The 12749-nt window shown below is 41.0% G+C and overlaps 1 protein-coding gene across 2 annotated transcripts in view; it reads right to left on the reverse strand.

The window, feature by feature from the left end:
* Positions 1-12749, reverse strand: part of KIF25 (kinesin family member 25) — a 79487-nt gene extending 66738 nt beyond the window's left edge. Inside the window, exons 1-4 of one of the 2 annotated variants that reach the window (XM_048487162.1) lie at positions 12371-12745; positions 10469-10534; positions 3341-3463; positions 871-1009 (exon numbers count right to left, since the gene is read on the reverse strand). In XM_048487162.1, coding sequence (XP_048343119.1) covers positions 871-1009; positions 3341-3463; positions 10469-10534; positions 12371-12445 — 403 coding nt within the window. In that variant the 5' untranslated portion in view covers positions 12446-12745. Of the gene's footprint in view, positions 1-870; positions 1010-3340; positions 3464-10468; positions 10535-12370 lie in introns of both variants that reach the window. The other variant, XM_048487170.1, reaches the window with a different exon arrangement.

Here is a 12749-nt window from a genome sequence, read left to right on the forward strand (position 1 = left end):
CTGGAGTTTGACTACCAAGTACTGTCTGTGTGTGTGCATTACATACGTGTGAATATTCTTATGTAGTACAATCTGACCAAGATAGCCCTACGCTAGCCTGATCTCATCAGATTCAGATGCTAAGCAAGGTTAGCCCAGATTAGTATTTTGATGAGCAACTCCAAGAAACATCAGGGTTGTGATGCAGAAGCAGGCAATGGCAAACCACCTCTAAACAACTCTTCCATTGAAAACCCCATGGGGTAATCATAGGTCAACTGCAACTTAATGGCACAAATAGGTTATAGTCATTTCTGGGGGCCCAGAGTCAGCAGAAATCTCTTTTCTGCTCTTTACTTTTACCTTGACCCTTACAACTCTATTGGGCAAAAGGTCTCATGGCACCATACAGAAGGAAGAAGAAAGGAATCATAAAATTTATTTTCCACTTTTTAGCCTCTCTCTCCTTTTTTTTTGCTGTCAAGTCACAGCTGACTTATGGACACCCCACAGGAATTTAGGCAAGCAGTTCACAGGTGGTTTGCCATTGCTTTCGACTGCATAGCGACCCTAGTATTCCTTGGTGATCTCCCATCCAAACAATGAACAGGGCAGACCCAGCTTAGCTTATAAGACTGGAAGTCATCGGGCTAGCTTGGGCTATCCAGGTCTTTGGGTCTATCCAGGCCTTTGTCTCTGCCATAGCAATATTATGGCATTTCCATCAAGCAGGGTTTGGCAGAGGTAGTACATTCCTAGCACCAGGATAAGGTTGTCAGGATCCTCATACTGGATCTTAGCAGTAAAAGTTTTGCTGAAATAGCTTATGCCTGTCCAGGGTCCTGGGGCACATGCGTGTCTCAGGCCTGATAAGCTCTGTTCATCACTTACTTTGCATAACCTCATTATGAAGCTGTATTCTTTGGACAGCTGCCAAAACCTGGTAAAAAGAGTTCTTGCTTTGATGCTGAAAGTCTTCTAAAAATGTAAGAGCAGAGAAACGGAGATTCTTGATATCTTGCTTCAGACTCTGTGTAAGAAGGGAAAAACCCAAGGTTAGTTTTATTATTGATCAGGAAAACAGCAATGGATAACTTCATATCTGATTCATCCCTCAAATATGTGCAAAGTTGAGCCATATCCACCAGTAGAGATGAAGATAAATTTATTTTTCCGAAAATAAGAAACAATTAGATTATGGAACAGATTTATTTATTACTATGTGAACATAAAATGTTAATGATTATTTTAAAAGACTCCTAAAAAAGTTTTAAATTTAGAGAAGAATAACTGAAATCTCTAGCCATGAGCCTAATGAAGGTAAGAATTCAGTAAAAAATATTCTCTTATATTACTGCAGGCTACATTGCCAATTGGTCCTTTGACATGTTTTATTATCACTTGACAAAAATAACAAAACTGAGTTTTTTAAAAAATGTAGCATTCTCACTAAAGAATTTTCAAGTTAAAAATTCTGGAATTTATTGTTTTTTATAATCAAACATAGGACTGACTATTTTTCATGGTGGCAAGAACTGTTTCATTAAGCACATCATTGTAGCTGAAGGAGTCAGTCAACAGAAATTAAGTAGCCTCAGTAGGTACAGGATTAACATTTTTTAAACCAGCATTTCAAGCATCAAGCTACAGTTGTAACTTTGGACACAGCTTCTGTTGACTACAGCTTAATTTCAGGACATAATCTAGCTGGACTCAGTCATCCTTGAATGGAACCCACTCACAGAACAGAAATCCTCCTCTGCCCACCACAACTGGCTCCTCCCACTGCTGGAGGGAACAAGGTAAATGCGATGTAGGGGATCTACCGTGAGAAGGTAATTGACAAAAATCTGTTCTCTATGCTAGAAGCACACAGGCTACTGGGAAACACCTGGAGGATCCAGCCTAATATATTTTCTTTTTACACATACTGTATATACTCGCGTATAAGCCGAGTTTTTCAGCCATGTTTTAAGGCTGAAAAATGCCCCCTTGGCTTATACACGAGTCACTGCTTACCAGCCGGCTCTTCAGGCCTCTGCCGAGGCTGGGGGCGTGGCCGGGATGACCTCCCTGCGGCTGCACAAGCCACTTGTTGCTGCCCTCCTCAGAGGGCGAAGGGGAACCCTGGCTGGCTGGGCTTCCTCAAACCCGGGGAGGCAGAGGGAGCTCCTTATTTGGGCAGTGACTCCCCCTGATGTCATTGCCCAAATAAGGAGCTCCCTCCACCTCCTGGTTGCCTGGGCTTCCTCAAACCCAGCAGGGAGGTGGAGGGAGCTCCTTATTTGGCAGCAATGACATCAGGGGGAGTCACTGCCCAAATAAGGAGCTCCCTCTGCCTCCCGGCTTCCCACCTTCGGCTTATACGCGAATCAATACATTTTCCCAGGTTTTGGTAGTAAAATTAGGTGCCTCGGCTTATGCACAAGTCGGCTTATATACGAGTATGTACGGTAATCATTTTGAAACAGGATTCCCAAATATTGTGTCAACAGGTCCAGGGGTGTACATACAGAAAATGGCACTGAGAGAAAGAACTGAAATTGTGCCCTCTCCCAAACTCTGCTGCTCCAGCACAGCCTCCACAGGAGTGCTGAGCCATGCTAGATGTTTAACAGGAAGGAAGGAAGGAAGGAAGGAAGGAAGGAAGGAAGGAAGGAAGGAAGGAAGGAAGGAAGGAAGGAAGGAAGGAAGGAAGGAAGGAAGGAAGGAAGGAAGGAAGGAAGGAAGGAAAAAAAGACAGATAAAAGTTGGAAATAAAAACAGAAAGAGGGGCTCCACAGGAAGAGATGGGCAACAGTCATGCACCCTGCAAAGAGCCCTTCCTGCTTCTGGAGGGGGGAAGTCGTCAGCCCCTCTCCACTCCAAGTAGACCCCCCTCACCTGGAAGAGGGGGGAATTCATGAGTGGTACCTCCATGGAGAAGAAAGATGCAGAGGAGAACACACCCACTTGCCTCCCTGGCTGAGCAGGGGAAGTATGCCTCCACTCCATGGGCAACTTGAGGAAGCAGCGAGTGGGGGAGGAGGAGGTGACACAGGCAGCACAAATGCGCCTCCAATTCTTCACTCTGGGGAGGAGGGAGCTTCTGGCCGCTACTTAAAGCTGCTGTGTCTGCCTGGACCCTGGCAGAAGCCTGAGTGGAGGGCAGATGCTGGCAGCGACAGAGGTGGGCAGTCAGCAGTGACCCAAGGAAGTGAGAGGCGGAGGCTGGTAGAGGTGCAGGAGGAGAAGGTGGCAGACAGCATCTGTGCATCATTTTTCATGTCAAATCAAAGAACTAGATTTCCCCTTCTTTCTTCAATATATCCCCTTATATTAAAACACACATGATCTTTTAACTTCTTGAAGGGCTCTTTACCTGTATTGCTCCATAAATCTGGATTACTGTTGACCTGGCACTTTGATGCAAATGGTGCCGCTTACAATTTACATAAATTTTGGGCAATTCTTTTGTCGAGCTTTTCCCAATCATGCTTTGACACTGTTTTAAAAAAAATAAGAGACCCCAATAATTAAACAAAACATATAGTTTTACAATTCAAGATTTCTTTAAAACACAGAAATATAAAATGTGAATTCAGACATATCTTAAAGCCTATAACAGTTCAACTGCATCATTATCTTAACATTGGATCTGGATATTACAAAAAACTGTTCAGAAGAGATCCATTAGTATGATCCAATCACATTTATAATATTTTTCTCCAAATATCCATTAGACATTAGCATCAACAGTCAATCCAAACAGTGGGATCCAGTTACCAGGGAGAACTGTTGAGTGGTACTGAACAAATCACTATTGGTGTGACAATTTATAATTTAGAGACTTGCCTTAAGATTACAACATTAGTTCCAGAACAAGACTTAGAGAACATGTCTTACAAGATGCTTCTTCATATTAAAACTATTTTAACAATTTCTCATTCTGGAAGTGTATAAATGGACCCAAAAACATTACAACTTTTTCCAACTTCCAGTTTTTAACCGATAAATGAAGACAAGCCCAATGTACTGCAAGCTGAAAAGCAGTTTCATTCAAATCTCCTAAAAAAGAATGTGAGATGGTCACATGCCCACCTGTAAGAAAGGTGGAGATAGGTGAAAAGAATACACCTCAGACTAATCTCACCATCATATGCCTCTCATCAATAACCTAATAGCAATTCTTGACCATGCTTGTGAATCCTTATGGCAATAATTATAGGGGTTTCTGTAAGCATCTCCATCCCACAGTTAATGTAGCTCAGGAGCAGCTCTCTTTCTGAAATCCACTGGCTTCTCTGGAATGGAAGAAAACGTGGCAACATATCACATGCCTCATTATAAAAATAAGGCAGCTGTAACAATGGGACTGCATTCCAACGCTATGATAGTTTCTGAAGAATGAAACCCCCAAATAATTCAGAAATCAAAATGTAGCCAGCTCAGCCCTAACAAACTAACATAGGTTGATAACAAACTAAAATTTCAAATTAGGGTTTATAGTAGCTTATTATTTGTAAGATAGTTTGTCAAGAAATCCTAATTTACAAACTATAGTTTTGGTACCTGTACCAGTTCCCCTGCAGACACCCGGTTGTGAAAATGTCAGTAAAGGAAGATGCTGAAAGACTACTGAAAGACTACTGAAAGACAGGATAGAGTGACTGACAAACCAGTTTTTTACTTACATACTATAAGCAGAGTTTGCTGCCCGAAACAACAAAACCAGCATAAAAATGTCCAATAAGCAGCACCCTCACAGCAATCATAGTATCAGACTAGGACCTGGGAAACTGCCATTGCACTCACTTGGGTGAGTTTGGGCCAGCTGATGTCTTTCTCAGCACAAGCTACTCACAGAATTGTTGTGAGGATAAACTACAGAGGTGGAGCCCCAAGTTGGCTCATCTTAACTCCTGAGAGGAAGAGTGGGAAACAAAATACAATAGCATGGAAGGAATAAAAATAGCCAGAGATTTGGATGAAATTTTTTGTACCAGTTTAATTATCAAACATGTCTGAATCTGTTTCGGAACTGTTAATTTACTGAATACTTGAAACCTGTTAATGTGATGGTTGTGAAGAACCATGCAAGGAAGGCCATGAATCAAAGGGCTTGTGCTTTTCACACAGCAACCACCCACAGGGCCTTAAGAACTCTTTGGATCACACAGTTATGATCCAAAAAGGTATTTTGAATGCATTCGATTTGTCTCTCAGTTCACTCAATTGAGAGATGTTCTAGTTGCAGACATACTATGATTAATATTTGGCCTTTTGTATGAAAAAAGTTCTGAAATTTCATTAGTGGGGGGAAACAAAAATCAGCTTTGAGAGCACCAGGGTTCACTTAATCCTGGCAATACTTTCTAGATAGATGCTCAACTTTAAGCTTTGGTGTTATCATGCAAAACAATCTGAAATAAATCAAAGTCTAGCTTATTTGATTCTACTTCATGCTGTTCATTAAAAATATTTCCACTGTACTTGTGTTCTTTTATTTTTATAAAAACAGATGGAAAATTTCCCCCCTTTCTGCACTGCCTAGAAAACAAATTCCAGGATAGAAGAGGCAGTTTCGACATGGGGATTCTTCCTTTCAAGAAAAGCAGGAAGCCCATGGAGAATGTTCACATATTGTCATCCTCATTCTGAACAAGTTATCCCTGGAGAGGCAGAGACCTCAACTACATAAACACTTGACCTGATTGACTAATTGAAGTCCTTGAACACTTAACATTCTTTTTCTCATAGAACACAATTAATGTCTTCAACTGGCCACAAGTCTATTTTGAAAATGTCAGCCATTCCACTAAATTCTTCCACAGAGTACAACCCAGTGGTGTTATATGCTTATTTCCCATTGTTGGGTACTAGGCAACTTAGCAGCCTATCTCAGAAACAGTCCCAGTTCTGCACACCGGAGATTAAAGAATGACCCAAGTTGTCGAAGACTTGCAAAGCACTGAAGACAGTCGTCTGGCAGTATTTTTGTAAGCATTCTCATGAAAACAAACCTCAAGAAACTCCATCTGGTTTTCAGTCAAGCTTTTTTTTTACAGTTGATCCTCATTTATATCCTGAAAGAGTTAACCAAGACTGCACACGGACAAGCAATATTCATGAGGTCACACAGCAATTTAAAGTCTCGGGCGAGATTAGAATCCTTCAGCTGATGGTTACTATTACTACTAATCCCCACAGTCTGTCTTAATGCTGCCCCAAGCTTCAACTGCTCCACATTCTCCAAATCTCTAGCAACTCTGCTTAGATGTCACAAAATACCCTCAATAAGGATGGACTACTATTTCCCCCCATTGCTCCAAAAATTATGGAATTAATTAAGGTACAAAGAAGCAGGAACATCTGGCCATGTTTAAGACTCCTCAACCTCTCATACAGTTGTTAATTTTTTGTTATCAACAAAATGAAATTACTGAGATAACCAACACAGTTAAATGGGCCATTATTACAATCACAACTGAAATGGAGTACTAGCATGGCATCTATTGAGCTTTGTGCACGCTGTGAGAATCTGCTGCTCAGAGCTGCAATTGGCCCAGCTTCCTATAATATGCTTCCATAAGGCATGTATTAATCTCATGGGGGGGGGGGGATGAGCAAATCACTGCCTATGACAGAGCAGATGGTTGTGGAACCAACCAGGGGAGAGGTGATCCTAGATCTAATTCTATGTGGGACCCAGGACCTGGTACGGGAAGTCAGTGTTGCTGAGCCAATAGGGAACAGCAGCCACAATGCTGTCAGTATCTCTGCATGCGAGCAAGTGACAACTACTAATGTTTTCAGAAGGGTTAAATTTCTCAAAGATGAGGGGGATAGTGTGCAGGAAGCTGAAAGGGAAAATCAAGAGAGTCAAAACTGTCCAAGATGCTTGGAGATTATTTAAAAACAAAGTAATAAAAGCTCAGCTGGAATGCGTTCCGCAGATTAGGAAAGGCAGCACCCAGACCAAAAGAAAGCCACCATGGTTAATAAGGGAGGTTGAGGAAACTATCAGAAAAAAAAATGTCTTTTAGAAAATGGAAGTCCAGCTTGACTAATTAAGAATACAAGAAGGAACACAAATGGTGGCTAAAGAAGCAAGTTATATATAAGGGAGGCAAAAAAGGATTATGAGGAACACATGGCTGCGAACATCAAGACCAGCAACAAACAGTTCTTCAAGTACATCAAAAGTAGGAAGCCAGCTAGGGAAGCAGTAGGCCTGTTAGATGACGAAGAAACAAAAGGTGTGCTAAAGGATGACAGGGAGATTGCAGAGAAGCTGAATGAATTCTTTGCAATTGTCTTCACCCAAGAGGAGGTGAGGAAAATTCCAGCACCTGAACCAAGCTTCTTAGGAGGCAAATCCGAGGAACTAGCAAAGATAGTGGTAGACAAGAAAAAAGTTCTGGCAGCCATTGATAAACTAAATGCTACCGGATCCCCTGGCCCACATTGCATTCACCCAAGAGTTCTTAAGGAGCTCAAACATGAAATTACAGATCTTCTCACTTTAATATGCAACTTATCCCTGAAATCAGCCTCCATCCCTGAAGACTGGAAGATGGCCAATGTCACACCAATCTTTAAGAAAGGATCTACCCCCCCCCCCCCCCAGGAAATTACATCTGTCCCTGGTAAATTAGAAGAATCTATCATTAAAGATAAATTATAAAACATGTAGAAAAGCAAGACCTGCTTAGTGTTAGGGTCTGTTACTCTGGTCATCAAACGAGACTCAAGAAGATTTCAAGAGCTTTACTGGAACCGTGTCAGTCCAAGGCTCAGATAGCCAAAACTGAAGTTTGGCTCTATGAACTCTGGAATATACCTGTAAGTTACAATAAGGTTCAACCCAAAATCCCCCCACCCTCTCATTCCCATAATATCAGCATGTGAAAGGATGGTGGGAATAGCGGCATTGTTTAGGACAGACAGTTCACTCCTTCAGGAAGGCAGATAAAGATGAACGGCTAAGCTCTACTGACTAGTTTGGAGAGGAGATGTCTGAGGGGAGATATGATTGAAGTCTATAAAATTATGCATGGGGTAGAAAATGTCGGCAGAATTTTCTCTCTCTCTCATAATATGCCAGAGGGCATATATTGAAAATGCTGGCGGTGGCAGGGGGGGGGGTGTTAGGACTAATGAAAGGAAACATTTCTTCATGCAACGTGTGATTGGTGTTTGGAATATGCTGCCACAGGAGGTGGTGACAGCCACTAACCTGGATAGCTTTAAAAGGGGCTTGGACAGATTTATGGAGGAGAAGTTGATCTATGGCTACCAATCTTGATCCTCCTTGATCTCAGATTGCAAATGCCTTAGCAGACCAGGTGCTCAGAAGCAGCAGCAGCAAAAGGCCATTGCTTTCACATCCTGCATGTGAGCTCCCGAAGGCATCAGGTGGGCCACTGCGAGTAGCAGAGTGCTGGACTAGATGGACTCTGGTCTGATTCAGCAGGCTCTTTCTTATGTTCTTATTGCTGAAGAAGAATCACCATGGCTTCTATAAAGAGAAGTCCTGCCAGAGTTCTTTCTTGACAAGCATGTATGTGTATGACGGAATCTGTCATAGTACACATGCTTGGATTTTCAAAAAATCCTTGAAAAAGTTTATCGCCAAAGGCTCAAGTCACTTGCCAAGTCTTTTTACGCATTGAGGAGAATAAGCTTGTGTGGAAGTCATCGGCTTAAGTGGCAAGTGAGGAAAATAGGCCTTTGTGTCTAGATCTGTTTAAGGAACTTTAGAGAAAGAAGGAGAAACTACCGGAACCAAACAACAGAATAATATATCTACAATTATGCTTATGTATGATACTGAAATTGTTATGCTATTATACTTCAAAATAAACTCCATTTATGCATACAGGAAAACTTTTATTTAAAGGATCCTCTTTTACCTCAGAGCTTCCCCCCACACATTCTGTCATTTTACCAAATATAATTAAGTTGTCCTGTTCTTTGAGTTCAACTAAGAAGTCTGAGGCAAGAGTCTTTTGTGGCAACAAACATAAGTAGGAAACACTAAGGAAAGCAGTACAACACACTAAGGAGGCAGCATAACACACATCGTCTCAGGACACAACAGAGAGGTGCCTTTAGAGGTATTACATATACTGGGTCCTAGACAAAGAACAAAATGTTACAGTAAGTTTCCAGATTTTGGAGTTGAAGTAGCATAGTGTAACCAGTACAAGTCACTGTGCAATAATAACAATAATTAAATTGCTAATAACAATTAAAAAGGGGCAAATTACATGCTAGCAAAAGAAACTGAAAATAAAATCAGTCAGTTAAACAGTGCATCCATACATGACATAACATTTTGTTCTCATCTGTAGGGAACAGACAAGAACAACCGAAATGTTCATGACATAGGACCCCTTTTCCTAAGGGACATTTTAGTTTAGAAAAGCACCACTAAGCTGGGTTCATAATAAAGGTCTGCAGTATTATTGATGGAGTGAAGATAATGAATAGAGGTGTTTTTTTTAATTCTTAAGTCTGAAACCTCAAACATTGGCTGGTAATGAGATTGGAATGGGCAAAAAAAAGGTCTGATTAACACAATAGATACTTAATGTTCTTCTATGTATCAGATTCTGGGTGACAAAGATCAGGAAAAACTTGTCACTATTCTGCTTTGCTTATGAGCTTCCCAGAGGTGTCTGGCTGGGCATGGCTGAAAACAAGATGCTAGGCTAGTTGAACTCCTTGTCAGGATCTAGGAGAGCCCCTCGTATGGCAAGCTGTTTCATGCAGCTGCAACCTATTGCACTTGGCCTGTAAGACATCATGAAAACTGCACTTTTCTCAAACCCTTGATTCAACTTTTTGAACCAGACTCTTTAAAAATATACTCTGAAATATATGAGAAAGAAAACACCCTCAAGGCATTGGAAATTGCTTTATCTCATTCATTTGATTCAGTCTCACCAAAAAATATGAGGATGCCAGTGAAGGGTTCAGGGTGTCTACCTTTAACTTAGATCCATGTCCACACTGTTTGGTAAAAACTAGGAGGAACTTGTTCATTGATCCTTCATTCAGTGAGGGTACACTGAGAAATTACCCCAGATCTGTTCATGTTGAAAGAACTGTTGTATACAAGTAGAAAACACACTAGATAGCATAAGAAATTTACAAGGCAGATGGGAAGGCATCTCCATTCAGACTATGATATACCGACAGACTGTAATCGCCACCTGTTTAGGTACAGTGAACACATGTCCCAAAGAAACATCAGAAGCCACAAGCAAGGTTTATGTTTTTTCCCATTTAAACTCTTTTGGTGAGAGCACAACCAGTGCAGATAAATTCCAGAAAGGGACCATTACAAGTAGATGCAGTCTTTTGGGATCAAGGTGTTCCATCATACAGACTGAGCTCAAGAAAGACTCTAAATTAAAAGCTGGGATGAAAAAAAAAGTGAAATAAAAGAGGTATTGGCAGGGGGTTGCTTTAAAAGATAAAGACACACTGTAGCCATCATTACCTCTGCAAGCTTGAGATGCAGAAGGGCATTTTCTGTTTCTAGCACTACAATTCTTTCTTCTTTTGCCTGGGAAATAAAATGAGAAGGTGAGATAGTTTTGCTGTGGATTTAAACTTCAAATCTTTTAGGATGTTTTGATACAGTGGGTCTAAGAGTTTGTACTTAGGTTCTTGTCTCAATCTGCATTTTTTTCACTGTTCCAGCAAACCTACAGCTTCAGTCTTGAGAAAAATAACTTATGCATCAATGGCTTTATGACCAGAATAACTACCAGAACAGGTAGAACACAGGGTGCAATAATTACTGTTTGGAATGCCTGGAAGTGTCTAACACTATATCATCAGAGAGAACAAGCTAGATGGTTTAAGAAAATCATGTGAGGTTCACATAATAGTGTGTATATAATATAGCCATACCTTCAAACCTCAAATATCTCAAATCTCAGTTGCGGTGAAACGATCTGATCCTTTATGAAAAGGCTGGGAGCGGCGCACTGGCAGATTTGCCTTCCCCAAAGCACTTACCCCAGAGGAGGGTAGCATCCAGCAGTGTGCAGCCTGGGGAAATATATTCGTCCTACTGCAGTAATTTTTAAGATTAGACTATATGTCAGGAGATCCACTCACAGATCTCCACCAAATGTGTGGTTTTGCTGTGAGATGTGCTTTAATCATGTACCCTTTTAAAAATATCAAGAGTGACATTTCTAGTTGATGTTAATGAAAATAATTATTTCTCCCCAAAATAAGAGACTTCCCTATATTGCTACAGCAATGTTATCTTTGGTATTAGCATTAGGAGTTTGATAACCTTACGAACACACTGGAGGAGGTGAAAGAGAACTTCTCTGTGCATCATTTACTCCATTTTCTTAATTGCAGTTCCTCTTCCAAGTTCTGCATAACTCAAGGTTGCAAAATGGACTGAATCAGATTACAACCACATCAGAGTACAATCAGATTCAGATCTATTTAGCTGTACTCTTAAGAGGACTACATTCTGGACCACACTTTTTGAAGAGATCGACATGTTTGTAGCTATATCTTTCTGTATACTTAAAACTACACAGCTTTAAGAACTGAAGGCGGGGGGATGAGTTGCTACCCAACCAATGTTCACTGCAATCACACTAAAATATGCTTCTGGACACCTGATTGAAGAACCAAAAAAAAAACTTTCAGAAGCTGTGTGAACAAAGGTCACGATGGGATACAGAAAATGAATAAGTGCAACACAGTCAATGAAAGCTCTTCAGTATCACCTACAAGACTCCCATAACTTGTACTCAGCCACAGTGTGTGCTTGAATAAAACCCTCAACTCTTTTCTGTGTATTGCTTTAAAAAACACAACATGATCAGCAGCAAGACAGGAGACCAGTTCTTTAGGATATATGAGTTTTTTGTTTTCTTTCACTGTGGCCTCTGAATTATAATTTTTTTTTTTAAAGAGGATAGATAGCTGTTGCTCATTGAGTGTTTACAAGAAACAGCAGAGATTAATTATGCATTTTTCTCTTTAGGTTGCAATTTGTATTATACAAATAGCTCCTTCGGGAAAAAAAGCTTACTGGCAAGTTAGAAAAGTGTTAATAGATAAACGATGTACTCATCCAGCATAGAGATGTCACATGTCAAAAAGAGAACAGGCATGGCCATTTTTAAGGCGATCCAGTTATGCATTTTACAAAAGCGTCATAATCGGGAAAAGATCACTGCTTATCACGACGCAAGACCATGAAAATAAATAAATAGGGCATCCATTACAGCCCAGAGGCTGATCACAACCTCTTTAGCACCTTTAACCCTCGACACAAATCCCGTCCAGATATTTATCATCAAAATGCATCCCTCTGTTTGATGAAAAAGGCCCATATAGGATGTTTTAATTGGACGAAACTCACTCGCAACTTCTGCTCCAGCTGTCGAATCCGCTGCTCGGACACAAAACTTGGGCTGATCCCACCGCGGGGCCGCATCCTGCAGCTTCCAAACTCACCCAGGCAGGCGGGCAGCTGCTTCTTCCACAGATTCAATACCTAGAAAAACCGTTTGAATTACCCAATCATAGGGAAGGGCTAAGCTTCTCCGTGGTTGCTATGGTTACCTATCTCTCTTTTTTTTTTTTCCGGACACGAGGAGAGAACCACCATTGGCAGGATTAAGAAAACATCAGATTAAATTGGAGGTGGCGACAGCGGCTTCTTCCTGGGTGAGAGTTCAACTGCCTTCCCCTCCTCCCTTGTTCAACATGAGGAGATAAATCGTTTGTTTTTCTCCGGT

Source organism: Sphaerodactylus townsendi, linkage group LG01 (assembly GCF_021028975.2).
Source record: "Sphaerodactylus townsendi isolate TG3544 linkage group LG01, MPM_Stown_v2.3, whole genome shotgun sequence".
Classification (NCBI taxonomy): Eukaryota; Metazoa; Chordata; class Lepidosauria; order Squamata; family Sphaerodactylidae; genus Sphaerodactylus; species Sphaerodactylus townsendi.